This window comes from Betta splendens, chromosome 22, assembly GCF_900634795.4.
Source record: "Betta splendens chromosome 22, fBetSpl5.4, whole genome shotgun sequence".
NCBI lineage: Eukaryota > Metazoa > Chordata > Actinopteri > Anabantiformes > Osphronemidae > Betta > Betta splendens.
This window is the reverse complement of record NC_040900.2, coordinates 685,587-711,793: the sequence shown is the minus strand read 5'-3', so window position 1 is coordinate 711,793 and position 26,207 is coordinate 685,587. Positions and strand designations below refer to the sequence as shown.

Below are 26,207 nucleotides of genomic sequence, written 5' to 3'. Positions count from 1 at the left end.
TTCTTTCCTCCTCATTCCCTCCTCCCTTCCTTCCCTTCTTTCTTTTCTTTGCTTTCCTCCTCCCTACCTCCTCCCCTCCGCCCTCCCGCCCTCCCGCACGCCCGCCCTCCCGCCCGCACTCCGCCCTCCACTCCCGCCCGGGCGGCCCCGCCGCAAGAAAAAGGAAGGATGAAGGATGGTTGATTTAGGGACGGATTACGAAGGAGGCGGGTGATGAAGACAGGAAAGGAAAAACTTCAGCAACAAACTGAGGAACTGAAGCTGAATCCGACCAGAACCCAGAACCGGGCTTAAATGAAACACGCTCCAAAGCTCATCACGTCACATCTTTGCCCGTTCGCAGTCGAGCGTCTTCAAAGCCTCTGTGGAAGTGTGGAAGGCGACTTTATGCGAAGCGACATGTGTGCGTTTGTTCTGTCTGATCAGAGACAATAAGTCGCACTTTGTGTTCATCACACAGCGACGTGTGTGTGAAAGCGCTTAGCGGCTCCATGAGCACGGCTCGCTGCCTATTCCTCCTCACGCCTTGGTCTGATTACGGATGCTAATCTGCTCAGTCCGTCCATCTGCGCCCTCGCTGGCGGCGGCGGCGGCGGCGGCTGGATTCAATTACACAAACACAGGGCTCCGCGCTGCTGCTTCGTCCTGTCCAGGGTTCTTCCCACAGACAGAAGGACGGAGGTCCTGACGACCTCTCAAACCCCATGAAAACGTAGGGGCCCCAGCGTGTGATCCATCCAGCCTGGATCAGCATGGCGGTTCTGAGCGACCCAACGGGCCCGCTGCAGACAAACAGACCCTGAGCAACGTCGGTGGCGTCACGCAGCTTCCTGTTGGTGAAACACAGTCATTGTTTGTTCTGAGACTGAGCTGTTTTCAGTGTAAATGCCACAGCACTCTGGATGCTGCCTTCAGGGTCTCTCCTCTCAGTGGGAAATCTGATATTTGGGATGTTTGTAGTGTTTGTTTTTATTTGCTGTTTGTCCTCAAACATTACAGGTTGTGTGTTCACAGGTTTGTGTATTTCCACCTGTTTAATAAAAGCTCGCATCCCCCTTTTCACTGCCACCACCACCGTCTCGTGGAGTAAATTATCTCCACAGTTTAGGCTTTGTAAGGCTTGGAACTCCAGCGTTTGTGTTTTCCATCAGACCACAGAGCAAACGAACGTGGACACCTCTTTAATACGTCGTGGCTTCGTCCTCTCTGCATTACGGTCTCTCCTCCCTCCTCTCTTTGCTTTTCATAGGTAGATCCGTTCCCCAAAGAGGAAGTGGAGAAGCTAAAGGCAGATTAGACGAGTCCCGTCTCAGGGAGGGAGGGGGTGGGGGTGGGGGGGAGTCTCCGTAGAGGGAAGACAAGAAAGCGAGAGGAAGACGGGCAAAGCTGGGATCAAGGCGTCTCCTGACTATTAGAGAGCCGTTTGATTTGAGCTCATTGTCCTGATAAGACTGTCAAAATAAAAGTCTTTTTTTATCGCTGCATAAGGGAGGAGGGGGAGCAGCGTGGGGGTGAGGGCGTAGAGAAGTGGAGGGGGCTTTTACCTTTCGTTACCTTCGCTTCCCAGGCTGCTGCATTGTGGGAACCAGCTCACACCCAAACCGTGAAGGCTGCTCGTCTCCTCCTCCTCCTCCCTAATCATCCATCCTCGCTGTCTTCAGTCCGCTCCTTCATTTCCTTATCAGTGTCCTGAGCTGCTCTGCTGCTGCTGCCCCCCCTCCTCCACCCCCTCCTCCATCAGCGGCCCAAAAAAAAGATCACTCTGGCTTTTCTTCCTGACATAATTTGTCAAATCCTGGCTGATAGGAAACATGTTGTATTCATAAGGGAAGTCTCGCCTCCTCCCCTCTGACAATAGCAATTCAATTACAGTGGAGGAGGCGATAGTGAGCGGGAGAGGAGGAATCTGACAGGACAGTTACAGAGTGTTTACACAATTAAAGTTTCAGCGACAACGCTGGCGGTGTGTGTGTTTATTTACATTTCATCTGCCGTATATATGCGCCTGTTTCAGTGTGAGTGTTTGTGTGAGCCAGGCAGCGACGGCACATTTATCATGATTGCGTCTCACCGCTCTGATCTCCCCTAGCTCCGGCTGCCGGTGCATTGTGGGTAAAAGGACGATGCGCGAGGAAGTGATGGAGAAATGATAGAATGAAAAAAAGCGCTCATAAAAATGGAAAACAGGGTGTTGGGTGGTGGAGCAGATGGGAATCGCCGCTCACAGAAGCTTTCCAGCATTTTTACATTTGTTTGGCTTTTATTTACTTTGCAAATTTTATTTATTTTATTTATATTTATTTATTATTGGGTCGGTTCACCTTCGTCACCAAATCAGCGCCGACCCCACAGAAGCTCCGATGGTGTCCTGGAGCTTGGACTCCCATAATGCATCTGGAACGAAGCAGAACCTGCCTTTGGCTGGGACAGGGCGGGCCTCGCATCAGAACCTGCCTTTGGCTGGGACAGGCAGGGCGGGCCCCGCAGCAGAAGCAGGCCAGAACTATCTCAGCCCGCCTCCCACTCTACTCCCAGCGCTTCCTGGACCTCGCCACCACTGGGAACGGGCCCTTGGACCCGCTGGGTCCTATGGCCATCACTTGCTCCAGGGAGCTTCCAGCACCCAAACCAGACCCATGTGAGAGTGTGGGTTCCGCTCAGACCTGTGTTGTTCTTTCTTTCCTGGAGGTCGCGCTGACCTTGCTGTAGCTAGCTCGCGTGGCGCCGCCGCGGCGTTAGCTGGTTATCGCGTTGTGCTGCTACGGTTCTGACATTGATGCAGCGTTCCACCGAGACGTCGGCACACGCGTGCGTACAAACCCTGGGCTCTGTGGGTATTGTCCAAAGATCGCAGGCGTCTGTGAGTTGTTCTTTTTAATGAATCATTTGTCCTTCAAACGGGAAGTTTCTGTGCCGTAGATAATTAGGTCCCAGAGTCGCGGCGCCGGCAGCCACCTGCTGCCTTTGTAGCGCTAATCTTTGTCTTGTAGGAGCGTCGTCCCCAAAGACGACGTGGCGTCGAGCGCTCAGCGAGCAGAATGAGAAAACACCTCTGGATCCCGCGTGGTCCTCCTCCTCCTCCTCCTCCTCCTCCTCCTTCTTCTCTTCCTCCTCATCCTCCTCCTCTTCCTCGTCCTCCACCTCCCCCCTCTGTCCTCCTCCTCCTCCACCTGCTCTTCCTCCTCATCCTTCTCCTCCTCCTCTTCCTCGTCCTCGTCCTCCACCTCCGCCCTCTGTCCTCTGTCCTCCTCCACCTGCTCTTCCTCCTCATCCTTCTCCTCTTCCTCGTCCTCCACCTCCCCCCTCTGTCCTCTGTCCTCCTCCTCCTCCGTCTTTTCTTCTTCTGGTTTTCAGTGCTTCCTGTTTGTTCACCTCATCGTTCTTGCTCGTCTTCTTCACTTCCTCTTCTCTTCCTGTTCTTCTTTCCCTGTATTTACTGAGGATGTTGTTCCTCCTCTTCTCTTTATTCTTCTCCTCCTCCTCCTCATCTTCATCTCCTGTTCGTTTGGATCTTCTCTCTTCATTCCTGCTTCCTTTCCTCTTCCTTCTCCTCGTCTTCCTCTTCTCCTCTAGGCTTCTTTATCGCTCTATTCTTGTGTGTATAGAAATGAAAGTGTCTGACAGTTAAGCCCGGATCCTGTTTGTGTTTCTTGGGGAAACTAATCCCATTAATTCAAAGCGAATAACACAGAGGAGGGAGGGACAGGGTTGTCATTCATTCATCTTTCGTCCCTCTGCTCTGTTTCTTCTCTTCCTCCATCATCTTTACTCCTCTGTCAGATCAGCAGCTGATTTCCTGAGAGGAAACGATGGAGGGATGGAGGAGGACGAGAGCATGTACAGTAGCTCCTCTTGGGAAGTTTCTCCTACTCGGTGGCTTTCTTTTTCTTTTTCATCATGTTTCCTACTCTTATTCTTTGTTTCCCTCCTTCTCTTTCTCTTTCTATCCACTTTAGCACTGCCTTTTTCTTCTTCATTTCTCACTGTTAATTCTTTTACTTTCTTTTATTCCAGTGCTTTCATTTTCCTGTTCTTTCTCTTGGTTTCTTTTCTTAGCCACTTCCTTGTCTCCACCCTTCATTCCCTATTCTCTGCCCATCTCTTCTTTTCTTTTCCTCCCTCCCTGCCTCCCTCCATCGCACCCTCCCTCTCCTCCCCTCTTTGTGTCTCTCTCTTTTTCTTCAAGGACGTTTATATTATAAAGGATGAATTTGCATATTAATTCATTTCTTTCAATTTTTTCAGATTAGACGTTGTCAACACGTATCAGCGCTGATCAAACCAACACATTCACCAGAGACCTGTTCTCACACACACATCCTCAGTGTCAGTAGAGCAGCATTAACACACACACACACACACACACACACACACACACACACACACACACACACACACACACACACACACACACACACACACACAGATTAAAGACTCCTGGAGACAAAAATGCTGTTGTAGTAACGGCCTTTGTTAAGGTGCCTACAATGAATCGATTGTGACTCGTGTTTATCAGAAGTTTGAAGCTGTTTGGTTTTCAGCTCTGGCTTTTGTGCATTTGACTTCTGATTGAAGTAGTGCAATGATCTGGTTTATTTGTTAAAACCTGTGATTGTTGCGAGTGTGAGAATCAGGTTGGCACAGAAATGTTTCTGTTGTTCACCTCTAACAGCAGCAGCCGCTCTGACAGAGGACGAGCGGGTGACGTCGTTTTGGACCCAGAAGGTCGGTGCTGAGGCTGATTTATGCTCCTGTGTCAGATACGCTACGCACCCAGTGACAGATGTACCCACATGTGTCTGAGCCGACAGGTGGTGGTTGTGGCTGTTTGTGTGTGCTAGTTCAGGGCTTTACACCCTCTCCCTGTTCATTCAGTGATGACACCCAGGCTTCATTTGCTTGTAGTCAATAGGAGACTTCAGTGGTTTGAGGGGAAATGCCCCCTGCAGCATAAAGTTTGTGTGCGTGCGTGCGTGCGTGGTGAGACGGGCGTTTCCCAGCTGTCTGTCCTCACATCACTCCTGCTGATGGATGGAGAAGTTATGAATATGCAGTAGAATCCTGGGAGCTGATGGCAGCTGACAAATGAAGCGTCTCACCTTCAGTAACCGCTGCTGCTTTCTGATTGGGTGCTGGGGGAGGGGGGGGGGGTATCACTTCCTGTGTGGGAGTGTGCAGTGAAGGACGAGGCTGTCACAGACCTGGTTGCACTGCAAATCCCACCCAGTGTTTTGTTTTTATTCTTTTATTTTGGTGAAATGATATCAGTCATTCAACAAACAGATGGGACTTTTATTTTGACAGCTGTTTGACATAAGATTACAGCTTTTAGGCTAAACTAGTATTTGTCCCTAACAAACCTTTAATTTGCTCCTGGACGCCTGCTTCCACTCGTCTTTCTCTCTTGAAGTGTTTTGACACGTCGCTGTTTGATGGCATGAGCTGTTTTGAGATGATGAACAGTTTGATGGCAGCTGTTATTGGTTGACTGATCTGCTGACAGCGACTGTACTTATTTGTTTTACACCAATTAAACCCACCCCGTTTTTTGAATTGATCATGTCTGTATTAAGTGGATTTGATTTTTGTGTTTTTCTCCCAGTGGAGTCCAGCAGTCCCAGCCTCCTGGCTCCTGATAACACCCTGGAACGATCCTTCTTCATCCGGATGAAGTCGACGCTCACGAAGAGAGGGGTGCACATCAAGTCCTCAGGGTACAAGGTCAGAGTAAGACCACAGTTACACGCAGTCTGCACAGACATGAGCAGTCTTATATAAGAGAGGTTGATCTTTATAACATCTGATGCACCACACTACACCAGCCTCAGCACATCCACAACTGGTTAATGGCTGCCCTGTTTGGATGCTGTGATCTCAGCACACACAAACCCAGAGTCACAAACCCAGTGAGCGCTACGCCGGCGGCTGGAGTCGTGTCAGGTGGAGCACCTGTGATCACTATGTTGTGTGTCACTGCAGGAAGCAGCATTAACATGCTAAACCTTCCCACCCTGACTCTCACTTCACTTCCTGTGAAGACAGGATTAGCTGATGTGACCACCTAGAATACATTAGCCACTGGCTTATAGGCTTATTATCTGTCATCTAATGAAGCGATCCATATGGAAATTAGTAATCCCACCGTGGGCGAACGGCTGCTCCGTGTGTTTGTGTTCATTCTGGTTAGTTATTGTGCTTTAATGGTTTTCTCTTTGTGCACTATAGACAATATGAAACATTTGCTTATATACAATATAAAGTGAGGTTTGTTTGTCTTATTCCAAGTCCACAAAGAAAATCATTCAAATCCATGTAACTCTTGTTCCTGCTCCCTAGAACATAGACTACCGTATGTACAGCACAGATTCTACAGCATCAGTAATAATAAAAATGTCCGATGGAGTTACAGCTCCTCTGGTGTCATGGTTTGTATCGTTAGATTAGCCTTGTTTTAATTTCACTGTTCCTATTAATGAAGGGTTGTGTTTTAAAAAAACTCTGAAGGTGTCGCATCAGCACCATGAGTCCGACGCTAGTGCCCAGATAGCAGCACCCAGTGCATGTTTGGTCGATTAGGTTCCACCTGGCAGAATAATGCAAATCACAATAGGCACATAAATATTCACACACACGCATGAATATATTACCAGACACACACCGAGCTGCAGGGAGAGACACAGGCTGCTTCAGGTCTGGAGGAGGAGTTCAGGTGCAGTAGAAAACGCGATGCCTTCATCCTCATAGTAACGCGTGTGTGTAAACTGTGCGTACGCGGCTAATGTTCGGACATCATTCAATCATCAGATGAATGCATGCTGTGCAACATTGAACCTGGCATTAGTCAGTATCAGTTTGCAGTGAGCGCCAAAATAACAGCTGCACCAGCTGGAAAAGTAAAGGCTGAACCTTCATTTCTTACTTCACGATGACAAAAAGAGAGTCTAAAAAGGATTTTACAAAGCTTCCGGAACAGATACGGTCAGTTTTGAACTTTTGTGTACACCCTTTCTTGTTACTCTAACCCAAAGTCCAGAACCGAAGAAACCAAAAGAGAAATGTAGTGAGGTAGCTGAGGACATTTCCAATCCTGATATTCTCAAAGCAGTTGCGGATTTGACAAATCTATTCACTACTTTTGAACAGAAAATCTCCAAAAATACAGAAACTATCAGTATTGCGTATGAACAGCTGAAATGAGTGGGTTTAGAGTGACGCATTTACAGGAAAGATCTGATGAAGTTGAGCGTTACCGAAGGCGTCGGAACCTATGGTTTTATGGAATGAAAGAGCGTTTGGCAGAAGATATAGGAAAGGAAATCATCATCAGCCTCTTCACACTGCTGTCACCGGAAAGCACAGAAAGAATGGATAAGCTCCACTAATGCATTACTTAAGAAACAAAATTTGGAAGGTTTAAAGAGATTTTGCATGGTACAAAACATTCTGCAGGAGTTATGGTGTTGTTTAACAAATTTATTATGATGGTTGATTTTGATGGTTGATAATCAGTAGTTTATCATTTGCTATGTTTACGGTACTAACAGAACTCCTCGGGCAAAAGCTGGATTGAAAAGGGTATAATTTATTTACTTATTAGCTTGATGATACATGTAAGATGTTTGAATATGACTTTCTAAAAATATGCCCTTTCCCTTTAAACTTTAAAGAATTTTTCTTGGTTAAAAGAGCCATTCCCAAAGCTGTAATTGAACTAATGAAATGTCATTTAGCATATAAAAATATTGTTATACAAGAGCCCAGGCTAATGGTTAGTAATGTTCAAACAAGAAATGCACATATAGCTTATGGAGAAGATAAGAAGACATCTACAAGGTCTGAATTTTATACCTAAAGGGAAATTCCTCTGGAACTCCCAGTTGAGTAAAATAAATTGGAAAAAAGTTTGATTGTCACCCTTCCAATATTGTCATGGTCAAAGAGTTGCATTTTAAAAACAATATTTACCCTTGTAATATTAGACTCTCTATTTATTGATGTGACCTGTATATTCTGTAAAACTGAACCAGAGTCTATCATGCATCTGTTTCGTAAGTGTCCATGCTGTTTGGTTGTTTTGGAAAGACACAGAGAAGTATAGTACAAATGAAACACGTCATTTGATGTTAAAGATATTATAAAACAATTCGTTCAGTGTGTCATATTTTCAATAACCTCTTTCTAAGTCTACCCCAAATATTAATCTGTTTTTAGTCGAGCTAAACTTTTACATCACTTCTTCAAGACCACTATAAAATTAAAAAAAAGAATTAACACATTCATAAGAGCTGTTTACAAGTTCCCCTGCCAACTTATAATTATGTATTTGGTTTTGTAATGTATTATTTCCATTTGATTTTTGTTTATTCCATTTGATTTTATTGTATTTGATTATTTTATTACCTTTAAATTGTGTATTGTTTGCTGTAATTAATAAGGTCACTATTGTAAAAAAAAAAAAGAGTTTAAGAAAATGTAAAATGTGAAAATGCTGCGCGGTTCTTGCAAATGAAGAGACTGGTTTTAATTATTTCAGGTTAAAATTCATAAACTGTTACATAAATTATGCAGTAGCACTTTTACTTTGAAAGGCCGGGAACCCCTTGGGAGCCTTGTAACTAATTTCATAGTTCAGGGGAGATGAGGAGTTTACTGGTTTCCATTACTTTACACAATTAGGATATTGTTTTGTTTTGTCAGTAGAGCAACGAGAGATCACAAAACTAAAAGTAATTGATGTTTTCTCTAATATTAATAGAGTTACTCTGATTCTTGAAGGAAGTAAATAAAATTGAACCTAGCATTAGCTTATTTAAGCTAGCTAGCTTTAGTCTGTTCAACTATTGTATATCAGCCTGTGTTCATTGAATTGAGGATTTATTTAGGCTGTACAAACACAATAACACGTAAAAACTATATACGTTACTTTCCCCGCTGTTTGGTGAAAATGACACAGTATAACGTTGCTACATGCACAGAATCGGGCTTCTGTCCGCCCTGTACTAAACCGGCGAACGCAGGCACGTGGCCGCTAGCTTCTTTCCTTGCAGATAAGAGGCGAAGCGACGTTAGCGCCAAACGAAGCCGTTTTTTGCTTTGTGTGTCAGCGGGAGCTTGTTGTGCGTCAAGTCTGTTTCCTCCCGAGTTCCGCTAAACGGTGACGTCCCGTTTGTTCAGCTAAGCTCTGCCAGCATCAGCTGCTTGTTCTGGCATTTAGCACGTTTTTGTTTTCTCTGATTAATAAAGTTACATCACATAAGTAATTGCTATGCATGATAAATTGAATTTGATACTGAACTTACACTCTGGGTCTGTGTTTTCCCATTCAGGTGATTCACATCACGGGGCGTCTGCGGATCAGGATGGCGCTGACCCACAGCCGCTCTGTGCCCAATCAGATCATGGGGATGGTGGTGGTGGCTCACGCCCTCCCGCCGCCCACAATCAACGAGGTTCGCATCGACTGTCAGATGTTCGTCACTCGGGTCAACATGGACCTGAAGATTGTCTACTGTGAGAACAGGTGGGAAAGATTAGGTCCACATGGCAAAAAGACTGATTCCAACAGCTTTACTTCTTACTCGTTCTAACAAGTTCCTGAAACATGGAATTCCCTGGATGATTTAAGCAGCTTTTTAAAAATAAAATCATGCAAGTGTTTGTCTTTTAGACGGCCCATCTAACATCGCCACGTTTCATGAGGTGTTTCCACATTCATGTTTCATACCTGCCACTCCAGGAAAAGGAAAAAAAAGGCGTTTCTTCGTTGTTGGAGCTTCTTATTCATGAGGACGTCTGACCCAATCCTGCCTGGTTTAACAGTGAAATATGTCTCTGATGGATCTATCTCCTTTCCTCTGTCCAGATAAAGCAGATAGGCATCGGGATCTCGCTCAGGAGTTAACTGGCCGACCAGCCAGATTCATATCAGCCCAAAAAAATCAGCCCTTCATGTTTTATTATAAAAAAGAGGAGAAAAAAATGATAGTAGACAGATTGCTTTTTTTGTGGGTGGAAAAAAGGGACAGTGCGAGGCAGATGATGATATTCAATGCGTAGCGACAGAAAGCGTCTCGGCAGCGAACAGACAAACGTGGCTCCCATTACAGGCCCATTTTGAGGATGAGTTTCTAAGAGAATGAGAAAATGGGACGATGGGTTTTTCTAAAGAACAGAGTGTTCTGTTATCTGCCTGCCAGACATTAGTCTCCCCCGCCCCTCCTCTATTAGAATGATACCGGGGAAATTGTTCTGTCTATCCTGTGGCGAATTTGTTCAAATTAAAGCTTTTAAAGCAGATGTGTGTTACCTGTACAATAGACAGACAGGCTTCACTCTCTGCTGTTGGGTTATTAGCTTTTCTTCCTTCCCTCAAAATCGTGCTTTTAATTGCTCAAACACAAGAACCGCACATGAAAAAATGTCCACGTGTGCATTGGAGTTTGACAGCAGTTGTGCCTGTGCAGATCAGTGTGTTGCAGGAGCAGCAGCACATACAGCCTGGTTTATCGTTGTATCGTCTTTAATCAGGTGCTGCTCTCAAAGTTCAGGCCTTCTTCTTCTTTCATTGCTTGTTCAGCTCTTTCTGACAGAACACTTCCTAATATTGTAAAAAACAGAAATGGTGATGGACTGGCTGTAGTTTAGATTTCAGGCAGAAGCTGTGGACGCTTCTACGTCAGTGTTAAGTGCAAACGTTTCTGTCTATTCACATGATTTCTGTGCTGCCTTTGTGTTTCAGAATCAGTGACTACATGGACCTGAGTCCTGTGGACATTGTGGGGAAGAGATGCTACCAGTTCATTCATGCTGAAGACGTGGAGGGAATCAGACAGAGTCACCTGGACTGTGAGTACTGGACTGTAGCTGTATTGTTGTGTTCAGCTGTAGCTGCTGTGTGGTAGGTTCTTCTGGTGGCTGTTTATTTCCTTCCAACATGAAAACGTAAGTTTGATTTCAATAATTTATGTGTAAAAGCAGCCTCAGTTCTTTGGTGACCTTGGAAACAACACTGGCCAAAACCAGCTCAACTTATTTAAGGTTTAACTGTAAACCTGAAAAGGATCAGAACACAGAGAGACGCTTCAGTAATTGGGCGTCATGGCTAAATAGTGATTAATCACTGGTCCCATTTGTCCCACAGAGGACGTTAAAATCCTCTTTATGTCCTCTCCTTGACATTACAGCCGTCGTTTTTCTATATTTAACTCCGAAAGTTAGGAGCAAATCTCCGCTCTTCTCTACCTTTGGAAAGTTTCCTTACAGCAGCAACTTTACAATCTTATTACCCTTGTCAGAAGTCATAATACACTCTCCACTTCCATTGCGCACACAGGCCCAGAGTTTGTGTCCCTGTTTAGCGGCTGTCTGGGTGATTTGCAGCGTGTGGTTTGGTGCTGCAGTCACATCTTTACTGTGGTGGTAAAAGCTGAGGAGGCGTCGGAGCCGCATGCCGTTTCACAGCATGTAGGAGACGGTGAAGGCATTTAGGCCGAGCTCCAAACAAGCAGCGAGGACAACACGGGGCGAGCCGCAGCCGGCCACTTCCTGCCAGCGCCGAAGCATCTCCTGCTCCCGCGCCAGTGTCCGGCTACAAACAGCCTTTTCTGATGACGTTCAGATGGAATTGACAGGTTGAATAACAAGACCGTGTTTCCCAGGTCACGCACCTCCCCAGAAGGACTGTGGCAGCGTGAGGCCTGCTCTAACTTTTTCAATTACCTTCTCCAAAAGTTCCTGAGCTCTGAGCATCCTGAATGGCGATCAGGAAGTGACTGTGGTTCCCAGTAGGGTCACACGGAACGAGGAGGGGGGAGGTTAGGGTGTGTAAAACATGAAGAAAAGCAAGTGAAATATGGAGGGAGATTATTCCTCTCTGTCTGCAGCGGGGATGGGAGGTCAGGGAGGCGAGCCGGCAGCTAGCGCTTTAAATGACTCGGTTTTAGTCGAGCGTAGTCTAATACAGCACCTTCAGTCACCTCGGCTGCTCGTTTTATTCTTCCTCTTTCAAAATTAATTTCCTCTCTGAAAGGGGGGTTTTCAGAAATGGATGGCTACGGGTGCTGGAGGTGCACCGGATCTTTTCTTTCTGCTCTTTTTCCTCCCCATCAAATGGAGCGCAGTCAGATTGTTCTGAAATCTGCCTTTTCTTTGGGGCGTTTTAATTCGGTGGCTTTATGAACCTTTTGATTGTGCGGGAGCTGATTTCAGAGCAGTGGCCTAATGATTCTCAACTTTTCCAGTCTGACTAATTAAATTGTGACAGATGTGGTTTCATGTTATGACAGTAATGGGTTTTAGGTCTGGTTTGGTCAATTACAGACAGGACAAAGTTTAGCTCATGCTTCCGGTCTTGGGGTAGGTTTGGTTTGGACAGGTTCTCATCATGAGATCAGCCTTCACGTGCAGTTTGTTGCTAGCCGGAAACCCAAACAAAGACCGATGCTCTGGTTGTGATGTCTGATTGTGAACATGCGCAGAAACTTTGGTTTGACCGTATTTCATGTTGAGGGTGAGAAAAACATTTTATGCTTTTACTTTTCCCCTCTGTTTTTGTAAAACTACATCGGTTCGCAGGCTCTAATTTTTTTGTGGGATTTATTTCTACGCCTGCTTTCTGTTCCCGGCTGATGTAGGAGTCGGATAGTTAGGGAATCGATCAAGGTGTATTTTAGAGGGATAGCCTGTTCTCTCAACAGGGATCTAAATTTTAAAAGGCTTCTTTTTAAGTGGAGGACGAGCCGTGATCCCTCTCTGTGAAGAGGCGTCACTCTCTAAGTCTCTATCATTACCTGCTGACAGCTGGTCTTAGCTCGGGTCAGATCTCAAAGTCAATCTGTCCTCGTTTCCACTCCCAGAACAGAGAGAAAGAAAGAAGAGATGAAGGGTGAACTTGTCTTTTCACAAAGAAAGGGAGCGGACAGGAACGGGTGATTTGTAGTCAGAGAAAGAGGGAAAAGCACAGAAACACTTGGCACCAGGCGTGAAGAGGGAAATTTGTCTTTTCTCAAAGAAAGGCAGAGAAATGGGTGATTTGCAGATAGAGAAAAGAAAGAACAGAGGACGAAATTCTAATTTTCTCAAGGAGACACAGGTAGACAAGATGTGTCATTAAAAAAGAAAGAAAATCTAGGAAGACAGGAAAGAAGAAGAGGTGAAAACAGGACCGTAAAAAGGGAAATGCAGCGTCAGGCAGGAAAAGACGGACGAGACGTCCAACTGGAAAACATGGGTCCGTTTTCCAAAGGCGGAGATGAAGATCGGAGCAGGTTTAAATGAAAGAACAAACTGGGAAAAGGGAAAGGAGGGGAATTAACTTCAACGATAGAATCAGAGCAGGTGTTTGGGTTTGAGTTAATTTCAAAAACTATCAAATGGAAACAAAACACAAAGAAAATAAATGACTGCAGGACGTGAGAGAAAGTGTTTTAAATAGAAACCGATTATGAAAGAGAGAAGAAACTGCCTGAATAACAACAAGGAGGTCTCTTTTTCAGAGACAATTAGACAGAATAAGAAAATGAATGTTAGTTTTTTTTAAAGTAAATTTAAAAAACGCTGCAAAAAGACCGGATGAGAGACATTTAAATGCAATGGAAAATAAAAGAGTGAGCGAGAGAGAAGCTCACATAGAAGTGAAAGCTCGGTGGATTTAAGCCTGCAGGCGTTTTAGCAGAGCGCGTCTCTCTGGACTAACACCACCTTTAATGAATCCACTCAAAGGCTTTTTTAATCTCTCTGCTGACAAAACACACACACACACACACACACACACACACACACACACACACACACACACACACACACACCTGTGAAGCTAGACACAGGTGTGTTAGTAAAGCACACACACTCAAACCCTCTGGGATGAGTGAGCAGCATGGACGACCTCAGTGACATGAAAAACACACAGACTGTGGAAAACATTCCACTAAGTGGAAGCAATGACATTTACTGACTTTACTATGACTTTTCTCCGCCTGCGTCACAAATACAGCATCTGCTCCCAACGTTAATTATAACTCCTTGTTTTTATTTTTTATGTTCTAGTTGAGGTCGAGTAAAAGTGTTGACCACATGCAGCCGCCTTAGCTTCTTGCTCACGTCAGTGGTACAAAACCAAACACACATTATGGAGCATCTCATCATCTGTCAAGATCAGTCCAACACTGGCTGTAGTTAAAGGCTGGTGGATCAAATACACAGTGAACTCTGTAATGTAGCCTGTCCTGCACCTGGTTACAGGTACGATGTGCTAATAAATGGCTGAGAACGGGACGAGCCTGAGGAAGGAGTGACAAAAGCTAAAGAGGGAAAGTCAGCAGCAAGGAACAACAGACCAGCAGAGAAAGCAGTGACTGATGGGAAGAAGGAAAAGCGAGGGATGGAGAGAGAAGAAAGTGAGTTAGATCGGTTTTAAAGGGAATAGAAGAGCTTTAATCTAGTGGTCCCTCTCCTGCAGCCTCGGGCTAAGCCTGCAGCATCCCTCTCTCTCCATCTCGCTCTCTCTTCCTCTCCTCCGCTTCATTAGTGGGCGATCAGAGAGCGAATGGAGGAGTAAGACGAGCCATTTAATATGTAAACCTCACCTGCGAGGCAGAGGCGAGGACGGGCAGGGAGCCACTGAACGGCACCGTCACCGCTCTTCCTCCTTGGCTGTCACTCGCTCCGTGCCTTCTCCTACATTAGCCCAGCGTGATTCACACGGCGAGTAATTAACAACAATCCTTCTGTACTGGGATCAGTGCAGGCCCAGCTGGTCCACACTGCCTCCAGTCTGCCTCAGGTCCTACACTGGCAAAGTCACGCCTCCCTAGCTCTATGTGACAGAGCCTGCACGTACAGACCAACACGCATCACGTGGCAGTAGCTAAGAGACTAAATGTGGTGCTTTAAGCGCAGTGACACGCCCCCACGGAGCCAGGCTCAGCGTTGGAATGACACACCCAGCTTTAGTTGTAAGAGGCTATAAAGCATGTGCTTTGTCTTCAGTCTCCTGCTTTCTCTGTTTCAATGATGTGCTGCAGACTAGCGCCACCCGCTGGTCCGGAGGACCATGTGACACTGCCGTTGTAGGCGGCTGATCAAAGCCTGTAGTTTCTTGGCATCGACCTGTCACCGTTTGTACAGTCAGACCCTTGAAGTATATTAAAACCAACGTCCAGATCAAACAGTGTTTCCTCTTGTTAGTGACACAAGCTGCTCTGTATAAAGTGATCTGTGATTCCCGCGTGTCCTGTGACCGTGTGGATGATGCCTCAGACAGGTTGTTTGCTGTGTGGCGGCTGAGAGCGCTGCTGCAGCCCTTCCCATGGACTGAGCTGCTCTCTGAGGACCTGCAGTCGCCTGAAGAGGCAGCTCTGCTCCCTGTGCGTGCGCATTCCTTGTGTCGTTATTTACTATGCCACGCAAACAAAGCAAGGTCACATTCAAGGTGACGTGATCTCACCATCTCTGCCTTAACATGCAAACAAGTTATTTTCCCTCCGTCTCTCTCTCTCTCTCTCTCTATGAACAGACAAATGGAGAACAAATGAGTGTCGGCCGCCCGACCAAAGTCAATTACAGCAGCCCTGGGGATGTCGTCTTAAACAATGCTATTACTTTCTAATAGTTTTTAATTACTGGCCTTCGTTTTATATAAATCACCCTTTACTTTCTCTCTCTTTCTTCTCTGTCGCAGAAAAACCTATTTGTGCCCGTAATTAAACGGAGTAGAGGGATATGAATTTAGTGGCCCTGGCTTCTCGTCTCTGACTGTTTCTGTTTGAGCGGCTCCTGATTAATGCCAATACATATTGCTTGAGATAACCATTTAGTGGTTAATTTAGCCAAATTTATTGCTGGCGGAGCAGGGCTGGGGGGGTCTGTGGGGCAGAGGTGGCTGCCACAGGGACACAGCACCCTCTGCTGGAGGAAGGCAGGTACTGCACCTCCGACAAGAACGTTTACGTGACTCATAATGTTGCGATCATCCTTTATCCAAGTTTTAAATACAAAATAAACTATTTGCTTTTTATTTATGAAGAACAATGTGTGTTACTTTTACAGCTAAAAACATTGTTGAGTCATCGATTTCTAAACTTTATGGTACCTTGGTACTTACCAATAAATGACATTGATACAGATTGTATAAAATGAAAAGGTTAAACAAATAATGTTTCACATATGGGACAAATGACTCTATAAATATTTATTTTCCTCCATGATTCACCTATGATAAAAATGACAGACCTCTCTCATCTTTTTAACTGGGAGAACTTGCACAATTGGTGGCTGACTAAATACTTTTTTCCCTACTGTATGGGACAAATGACTATAAAAACTAAAAGTCAATGAAATACAAAAAAGATTAATTAGAATAAAAATGAGTGATAAGTTTGAAGTCAGTGAAGAAACAAACAAAATGAATGTAACATCATCTTTGTCTCTGATCCACTGCCACAGAGACCTTCACTGATGAAATACTCAGTTTATCCCCAGTGTTAAAGTACGGAAACAGTTTCTCATTGAAAGTGTGTGTGAAGGTGTGTATGTGTGTGTTAGTATCAGGATCAGAGAAAGACAGCTTTCCCCTGTTCCAGTCCAGATTCACTCTGATCCTCTGGAGATTCTTCTGCTCTGGGAGATCAGTGGTTGGAGCTGGTGGTGACCATGCAAAGTATTTACCTGCATTGAACCGTATTCTCCATAATCCAGACTGTATGAGTCCTTTCCTCTGGACAGATTCTGTTAACACACCCAGTGTCCAGGCTGTACTGTCTCCAACCTCCACATCCCAGCTGTGAGTCCCTGAGTTAAAACCCTCAGAGCCCAGAACAGACCAGTATTTATCAAACCTCTCTGGATTCTCAGGAAGCGGCTGTTTGTCTCCTCCTCTCACACTGGTCAGATCTTCAGACAGGATCAGTCTTGGATGAGCAGTGTTTGGATCCAGAACCACAGGAGTGTAGGAGACCACGTCCTTCATCCTGTTCCAGATGTTGAAGCTCAGGTTGCCCAGATGTTTGGCCTGGTCTATCAGAGCTCCTGAGGGCAGCTGTGGATCCTCCAGCAGGGGGCGCTGCTGGACTCTTTCCACTGCAGCCTTGTAGTTGAGCAGGAAGGAGACGTCTTCAGCTCTCAGCTCCTCCTCTGTGGCTCTGACTGTGTCTGACAGAGCTGCTATGTCTCTGCTCAGAGCCTCCATCTTGTCCTTCATCCTCTGAGTCTTCTGCTCCTCTTCCTCCCTCAGTGCAGCCATCCTGGCCTCCTCTTCCTTTTTTAGAAAGCGGTGAAGCTTCTTAAACTGCTCCTTAATCCTCTTTCACTTTCTGACACAGCTCCAGTTTGTCCTTTAAGGTGTTCAGGGATTTCTTCAGATTCTCTCTTTGATCGTCTGCAGCTTCATCGATGGGTCTGAATCTGTGGTCGGTGTGTTTTTCTGAATCTCTGCAGACGAGACAAACTGGCTGCTGATGGTCCCGACAGAAGAGTCTGAGTTTCTCTTGGTGCAGACTGCAGAGAGTCTCTGAAGATCTCTGAGCTCTGTCCTGTAAGAAGGACTCACACAGGTTCCTTAACACCAGGTTTAAAGGTGGATCTTCTCTTGAAGATCTTCTCTTACAGACTGGACACTCTTGTGTTAGTTTCTCTTTCCACCACGTCTTCAGACAGGCTCTACAGAAGCTGTGGCTACAGGACAGAACAACAGGTTCTGTAAAGACGTCCTGACAGACTGGACAGCAGAGATCCTTCTCTGATCTGGAAGCCATTTAGTGTCTGAGTGAAGCTGAAACCAAACAAAGTCCAGTCAGTCATGGCTCCTCTTCCTCCTCATTTACTTTCACTGAGTCGTGTTAGAGTCAAACTCACCTTCAGTCCGTGGAGCGTCAGTGGCTTGAAGCAGCAGGTGGAGTTTCCCACTTTTCTCTCCTGGAGCTGGACTCACTCACAGGAAGTTGGTAGTTTGGTCTGAAGCTGAATCTGATTTTTCAGTCTGTCATTCTGATCAGTGTTGAACAGGAACAAACTGTTTCCTGGTTTGAGTCATACATACAGGAAGATTACAGGAAGATGATGCAACAGAGTTCAAAATTCTAATCTGTGTTTAGGTTGAAGGCTTTGGTTTCTATATTTATGAATTTTCTATAATAGAATGTAATATGATTTATGCTTCTATACTATTGAATGTTTAGAGTCAACGGTTGAACAAAGGAGAAAGTTACTTTATTTTTTTATTCAGTCTCTCTCTTATTCAGTCATTTATCAGGAAATCTCACAGATAAAGGATATTTTGGAAGAGAGACATTCATTTGACTTCTAAGGGGATCAATAAAGGCTGTATGTATGTTATCTTTATTCATTTTGTCTGTAAGACGGCCACAGGCTCTTTATACCACCACGGTTTATGGAACACAGAACCTAACTCTGTAGAGTTCTATAGAAACGTCACTGAGCAGCACCAGGAGAAAGTGGGCGGCCATCTGCCTCAAACAGTTTTAGCTCTGGAAATAGAAAAGAAGGGGAAAAAACAGGCAGCAACAGAAAGGAGACAGTGGTGGGTGTGAACATGTGACAAGGCTTTCACTGACTGGGGGCTTTTGGAGGAAGGTGAAATTTCAGTTCAATTTTCTTTTCAAACAGAAACTGAGACAGTAAATAAATGCTGACATCTTGAACCATCGTCCTGCTCAGCGTTAACATGCGCGTTAAGCTCAGTAGCATCACACATCAGGCGTGATGTGGCTCAGTCAAACCTTCCATGTATCAGAGGCATAAACGTGGCGAGCAGCCAGCGCACACCTGCTCCCAGAGTCTGGCAGCGCGAGGCTCTGATTAATGAGGCGGCACCAGAGCAGCGCTCAGCCAGCTGTCACATGACGTGTGGTGTCCCTGCGTCTCTGGTTCTGAAAGGACCGAGTCCACACAAACAGATTCAGCAGGAAGTAACACTCCTCTCTGTTCCTCAGTGATGAATAAGGGTCAGTGTGTAACCAAGTACTACCGGTGGATCCAGAAGAACAGCGGCTACATCTGGATCCAGTCCAGCGCCACCATCGCCATCAACGCCAAGAACGCCAGCGAGAAGAACATCATCTGGGTCAACTACGTGCTCAGGTCAGAGGTCAAAGAGGAGATGAACAAAGTGATAGAAACAAGAGAATGCAGCTCTAGACTCACAGCACCTGCTGTTTAATTTAGCTTCTCATTTTATTATAATTCACTATAGAGATGAAGAGTTTGTCAATTACAGTATCAGGTAGTAACAGGATCTGTTTGTTTACAGTAATCCAGAGTATAAAGACACACCCATGGACATCGCCCAGCTGCCAAACCTGCCTGAGAAAACCTCTGAGTCCTCGGAAACCTCCGACTCTGAATCAGAGTCCAAAGAAAACTCAGGTAGGAGAAAGGAGGAAAGGCGGCGCGGCTGTGAGGAGCGAGCGGTCGTAGAAGGTTTAAAACATTGCAGCGATGCACCCTGAGCAACAGAAACCAGAGATAAGTTATCAGCCGGTGCCAGTGGTGCCATCTGTGTTAGTGTGGGTGCTGGGAAATGCCAAGAGCTGCAGGGCGCCAAGCAGCAAACCAGCACAAAGTGACTGGGCTCCGAAATAAAGTCCCTCAAAGTTTAGACGACGACACCAAGAACGTGAAAAGTGATGCGAAGGAGCACGGCTGATCTCAGCTCTGTTTGCTCAGTGCTAGTTCAGCTGCAGGAGACCCTAAAACTGCACTGAGGCAGGCAACGCCCAGGCATTCCAGCCAGGACTGACGCCTCCACCTCGAGCATAATGTTATCAGTCCCGCAGCCTGCGTTGGCGTGAGGAGAAGCCGTGCCAGCTGCTGCTCGTGCTGCAGGAGGACGCTTCTGGCAGCCGTGGGCCGCGGACGCGCCAGCTGCTGCAGGAGCGTCCAGCTCCAGCCAGGCGCCAACAGGCCTGAGGTGCTCGCGCTCAGCATGCTCCAAAATGAGATAGCCGACCTTTGACCTTTATTCTGGTAGGATTCAGTCTGTGGCAGCAAGACACGTGTGCATGTGCCAAATGTTTGTGTTTTAACATTTAGGGACGTCGGGTAAGAAAAAACACTAGAATGTTTCTTTTATTTTTTCATTTGTTCAAAGCAACATGTGGTTTTAGTCCAGCCTGGAAATAAATCCATTCAGCTTGAAGTGCTCACTTAATGGAGACACAAGGTTCCCCCAGACCGAGCTGTTGAGTCCACATTCCCGGTGCCGCGAGGAGCAGGAGAGCTGCCAGCTGGGCAGCCGCTGGCCCACCTGTGTAACGGACCGGACCCACAACAGCAGCCACACATCACAACACACACAAACCATGTCTGGGAGTCACAGGGTGCAGAAGCAGCCCAGCGTCAGACAGGAGGAGCAAGGGAGGAGTGGGAGCGTAACACCCTGCTCCAACAGCCGCTCCTGGAACGCCCTCAGTCACCATTTAATAGGTCAACATTTAGATTCCTCGTTTTAACCAACCTGTCTTCGTGTTCTCAACAGACAATGACAACACCAAGTCCGAGGGGAAGACGGGCCACCACTCAGAACCCAGCGAGGACCCAGAGACGGACAGCAAACGGCAGCAGCAGCCCGGCCAGTCTCACTCTGAACAGGACATGAAGCGCCAGGAAGAAGGAGACAACAGCTCGAGTAACCCTGAGAGCCAGGAGAGCGACGACAGCCTGGAAGCTTCAGATGGAGAGGTGGAGGAGCAGGAGGAGGCCAGAGGGGAAGGAGGAGGAGCGAGGCTGGGGAGGTTAGCAGGACTGGGAGCGTTGGGAGGCCTAGGTGCCATTGGAGGACTAGGTAATCTGGGTGGGCTGCATATTAAGGTAGAGCACTATGGTGAGGGAGAGGAGGCGCAGCTCCACAACTCGCAGACATCTTCATCAGAGGAGGACGATGAGGACGAGGAAGGTGAGGAGGACGGCGGTCTGCAGGACTGCAACAGCACCAACCCCGGAAACCAGAAGAGGAGGAAGAGGAGGAAAGTGCAGAAATGGGATGGATCCCGAAGCAGGAGGCTCCGTGTGTCCTCCAACACGCCCAGCCCTGTTGCCATGGGGGAGAGCACGCCTCTGGCCGACGCCCAGACCTCCTCCCACCTCCTCAGCTCCTCTGGGTCCCCTAGCAACACGGGTCCATCCTCAGTCCTGAAGATTAAGACCGAGATGGCGGAACCGATCAACTTTGACAACGACAGCAGCATATGGAACTACCCTCCGAACCGAGAGATCTCCAGGAACGAGTCTCCCTACAGCATGACCTCCAAGCCGCCGGCTTCCAGCTCCCACGAGACCTTCCCCTCCCCCCAGGGAGGCTCTCTGCAGGTCTCCATTCCTGAATCTGTTCTCACTCCTCCTGGAACCGAGGGAGGAGCAGGAGGCGTGAGAAAGCCTCCGTACAACGGGAGCTCTGCTCCGTCGTCTGCTTCCAGCGCGGTGAGTTTAGCTCCTCCCTCCAGCGCCTCCTCCGCCGACCCCCTGTCTCCTCCTCTGTCCGCTTCGCCCCGAGACAAACAGCAAGGAACGCCCACCACATCCTCCTCCTCCTCTTCGTCGTCTTCGTCATCAACCTCTTCCTCCTCGCTGCTGTACTCTGGCGACCTTGAGGCGCTCCAGCGCCTGCAAGCCAGCAACGTGGTTCTGCCCCTGGTCCACCGGGTCGCGGGGACGCTGGCTTCCACCAGCACCACAACGCCACGGGTCTACACCACCGGGACCATCAGGTACGCGCCGGCGGACGTCACCCTGGCGATGGCACAAGGCAACCTGCTCCCCAACGCCACCATGAACTTTGTGGACGGCTCCGGGTTCGGCCTGGATCCTAAGACGCCCATGGAGATGCTCTACCACCACGTCCACAGGCTCAACATGTCGGCGGCGGCGGCCGCCGGCCCGTTCGTGGGCTCCCCCACAGCCACCGGTGGGAACCAGATGCCCACGGCCGCCAACGTGTTCACCACGGCCGAGGGACTGTTCTCCACGCTGCCGTTCCCCGTGTACAGCAACGGGATCCACAACACCGCCGCTCTGGAGAGGAAGGAGGATTAGGCGTAAGGTGTTGACCGCATTACTGTGTTCAGTGGAGGACTCCTCCCCGATTAAAGACTATTTACAACACGATGCAGCACTGTGTCCGACAGGAAAGGATAACAAACGTACTCTAGCACTTTGAATCTGAGCATCTGAGCTTGTGTAATAGACATGATCAAACGTGTCCCTCTTTTCTATCTTTTCTCTCCTCCTCATCCACCTCCCTCCTCTCTCAGCCTCTTTGCTCCTGTGTCTTGCAAACAGCAAATGAACAAAAATAGACTCTTCTTTATTGTAAAGAATTGCTTTTTGCCTACAGAGAATTCCTATGGCCTGAGGACTCTGCTGGAGCCTGACGAGGTCACTTTTATTATTTGACTCGTTTTGCATCTTTATGAAGATGCTGATTGTGTATTTAAAGGAGGACGGTACAGGGATTTGTAATGGCTCCTCCTCCGTACGTCTCTTGATGTGATCAAGGCTTGAAAAGACAGTTCAGCAACCAGAGGAGGGAACTGTGTCGGTTTCAGTGAAAATCTTTTGAAAAAAGGTTTTTGAGCTTGATGTTTCTCAATTGAGGGAATAGTTTAGAGTTTTGTTCGTTTCCTCCTATTTTATATAATATTCTAGCTGAGATTTAACGTACAAATCAAGCATTAAGAAGAAAAACAAAAAAGCAATTTCAACCGGGTGAAGCCCTGTGAATCATGGAATGTTACTGCTTCCTCTCTTATGCCAGGAGTCGACCTACAGGTCTCGCACCAAACATGACCTCCGCAGCATCGTCTCCTCCCACTCAGCCGCCTTCTCTTGCTTTCTTTTCCTGATCTCTGCTCACATCTACCTGTCGATCTACAGATTCATGGTGCTACCGACCGTCCAGTAACCCTGAGTCAGCTGGCTGATGTGGGTGCTGTAACCAACCCACAGCTCATTGACGCACTGGTGGTCCTCTCTGTCCTGGGGTGTTTTCTTTTGTAGCAGTTCTGACGCGTCGTGTGCTTGTTTCGCTGGGGCAGCTCTGCTCGGCCGCGTGGAGACCCAGCTGGAGTTTGAGGCTGCGTAGGGATGTTTGATTTTCACCTTTTCTAACTGATTCACCTTCGATTCTCAGTGAGACTAATTAGCTGGTGTTGCTAACTAGAACAATGAATGTTGAAAACCTCGACCGGCTCCTGTTCGACCACTGTTTTGGTTTGTTGTTGTACGACTACTTTCTTCTTGGTGTCTTCTTCTTCTTCTTCTTCTTCTTCCTAAACCGCAGTCACCTCCACCTAAACAATCCACTCTCTTCCATCTCATTGCCGGACCCTGTGATTAAAGAACCACATATCAACAAAGAGATTGTAATGAAGACATGCATTTTCAATCAGTTTATCAAACAATCAATCCAGAAAAAAGATGTTTGGGTTTCTTCTTCTGTTGTTTTGTTGAGTTTGTTTCTAGAGGAAGAAAACGTCCCGTTCCTTTAAAACGACGCCGTCTTTGTCGCTGTTTTTTTCTTCCCAGCCTCCTTTGCCAAAAAAAGTTGAGTGTTTTAAAAGCACTGTGATTCTCGTTCATTTCCGTTTTTTCTAATTCTTTGGTAAAAAGAGAAAAAAGATGAAAATAAGTAATAAACCTTTTGAAGTTGGCAGCCCCGTCTCCACCATCCTCCTCCTTATACCCCGTGTGATTCCGCCGTAAAACGTGTTACCAATGTGTTTAGTGTCACTGGCTGTCAACGTCTTTCATGGCGACTTCTCTGTGTGTGTGTTGACTATATGCAGTATATACTGAGCTACTGTAGCTGTTTTGTCCTTTGTCTTCTCTGTGCTCTATCTCTAGTGTGGGGGAGGAGGGGGAGGGTCCACGGGGTGAGTGACTCCGCCTTCTCTGTCCCGTCGCCTTCTCCGCCTCCCTCGTTCTGCAGTCTTAGTGAAACCAGTGGAGGTTCGTGGACTTTCGTGTTCGGTGGCCTTTGCAAAAAGCGGAAAAAAAACCTGTGGAGTCCACCTTCTCTTTTTCGCTGCTTCCTTCTGGTCTTTGTAAAACCTTGTTTTGGGTTTCTTACCTTTCTCTTTTCTCTATCTGCTGTTGCTTTTTGCTGTTGTGTAGTCTTATACAAACCTCTTTATCTCGCTGTCTTTTCTCTCAGAGATGAAAAGATTCTTTAACTAGCTCAAAGGTTTATGGAGCCATGTTTTTGCCCCTAAGGAATTCTGGGTATTGTGGTTTCCAGCTCCTTCAAACAATCCAACAACTAATGGATATTTACATTGTATAGAAATAAATTATGATGAGGAAAAGCCTAAAGTAGCATTTTAACGTAGTCCTGGAAAAACCACAAGAGCCTCAGCTGTGAAACATTTCCCAGAGTCCCTTGGGGCGTCTGATGTGCATTGGGTGTATTTCATTGGTTCCCACCGAAACTTGTTGACTTCCAGCTCAAACTTCTCTCTCGGGACAAACGATGTTAAACAAGTGGTTTAGGGGGGAGAAAAATCACAATAGTACTTCAGGACATAATGAAAACGATTTTAAAGATTTCTAAAGAAATTAAAAGAAGAAAAAAATATTTCGCACTATAAATCTATTTTTATAGGTGTTTTGGAAAACTCAACTGCATGTTTAGTCAGTTTGTCCGACGAGTGTCACGTGATCGAGTCCTCGGTTTCTGTTGTTTTTTGGGTCCAGCAGTTTTTGTGCTGTTTAAAGTCTGTCGAGTCCAAACGGGGACGTGAGCAGTGAAGTCTGTAGGGTCAAACCGAGCCAGGCCTCCGGTCCTCCCCCGCATCAGGAGAAACAGTGTGTGGCGTGCGTGCGTGCGTTCTGTGAAGTCGGTGTCTAATGTAAAGCAACAATGAAAACAAACCAGGTTCTGAAATGAATGCATTTCTTCACGTCGGCCGCTCGCTGCGTCGTTCGTGGTTGAATGTTCGATGTTTCGTTTCAGGAACATTTCGTTTCCCGCTCCTCTGAACTTGAGCATTTTCTCCTTTTCTACTAGCGGCGGTTTGTGTGTGAAAACCAGGGGGCGGGGCTCCGATGGATGGCGGCGCTTGGGGGAGGGGCATAACTGAGACGAAACCAGGAAATACACCCACATGTAACAAAAACCAAACAGCCGGTCCAAGCTGTTTCAATGTTTTCTGTGTTTTATGTCGAAAAATGAAAACTTTGCTGGTGATTTTAAAAACTTAAAAACCTTAATCACAGCTGCTGTCAAAAATACATAGTGTTTAAGAATTACAAATATTGAAAAATCACTTCATTTACCTGTGAAGAAACTGTGTCTGTGTTTTTAACTATTTCTTGTACAATTATACAGATTCTTTTATGGGGAACTTGGTGCCAAGTATCTGAAATACGGGAGAGAGGGAATCTCTTATTATCAATGTTAACAGTGTTATAAAATTCTAAATACAAACAAATTAAAATATTCAAAAAGAGAAAACTATGGTACATTTCTATTTTTTGTTGTAATTTTTTCCTCAGAAGAGGAAACACTCAACTAACTGATGCTAACTTTGAGTGCCTGGCTTTTTTTAATTATTACTCTTATTTTGAAAAAACATCTTTTTCAGTTCCTTAATCGTGAATAATGCTGCAAATCCGAGACTGTACATACTTCATTTTTACAGCAGTTGTTCTTTTATACGTTGCCTAGGTTCTCATCCGTTCGGAGGAACGTGTCACACACATGGCTGTTTGTCTGTAACCCGGTTTACACCATCTTACAGGTGCCATATTCATAATAAAAATGTCTCTGGAATTTCCTACCAGATTGCATCATTTCTTCTGTTCGACACATTCAACCATCGTCCTCTCGTATCTCAAAGGCCCCTCGCTGCCGGACGGAGGCCCGGACGCTAGTCAGCTCAGCCGGCACCAGGACTGGACCCGAGCTGGACGTGTTCTGGTCCAGATAGAGCTGTTCACCCGCTGCGATGTTGAAGATTCTCTTGCACGACAAAATTAAAACAACTTCACTCAAAGAAAACAAAGCACAGATTAATGAAGCTAATGTTTCCAAAGGGCAGCGGCGTCCGTCTGCAAACGCTTTCTGTTGTGGTGAACAACCAACAGGAAGCGCAGCCGCTCCTCCTCCTCCTTCGCTTTATTACATTCTGCGCTTCATCTGCTCCTGCTGCAGTAATAAGAGCAGGAGGTCAGGAGTCGACCCTCCGAGGCCGAGCAGCCAA

The 26,207-nt window shown here is 46.5% G+C and overlaps 2 protein-coding genes across 7 annotated transcripts in view; one reads left to right on the top strand and one right to left on the bottom strand.

Moving 5' to 3' along the window:
- The window catches only part of LOC114847951 (neuronal PAS domain-containing protein 3), a 153,755-nt gene extending 127,971 nt beyond the window's left edge, over positions 1-25,784 (top strand). For 5 of the 6 annotated variants that reach the window (XM_055505465.1, XM_055505462.1, XM_055505464.1 and 2 more), the window contains 6 exons: positions 5,603-5,727; positions 9,327-9,520; positions 10,739-10,845; positions 18,945-19,092; positions 19,262-19,377; positions 20,489-25,784. In XM_055505465.1, the coding sequence (XP_055361440.1) occupies positions 5,603-5,727; positions 9,327-9,520; positions 10,739-10,845; positions 18,945-19,092; positions 19,262-19,377; positions 20,489-22,041 (2,243 nt within the window). In that variant the 3' untranslated portion in view covers positions 22,042-25,784. The remainder of the gene's footprint in view (positions 1-5,602; positions 5,728-9,326; positions 9,521-10,738; positions 10,846-18,944; positions 19,093-19,261; positions 19,378-20,488) is intronic. The other variant, XM_029137953.3, reaches the window with a different exon arrangement.
- On the bottom strand, positions 15,926-18,940 carry LOC114847955 (nuclear factor 7, ovary-like). Its single transcript, XM_029137961.3, is given in 3 exon segments — positions 15,926-17,294; positions 17,296-17,764; positions 17,848-18,940. Coding segments are annotated over 2 exon segments (1,335 nt in total). The 5' UTR covers positions 17,748-17,764; positions 17,848-18,940; the 3' UTR covers positions 15,926-16,411.
- Positions 25,785-26,207: the final 423 nt, after the last annotated feature.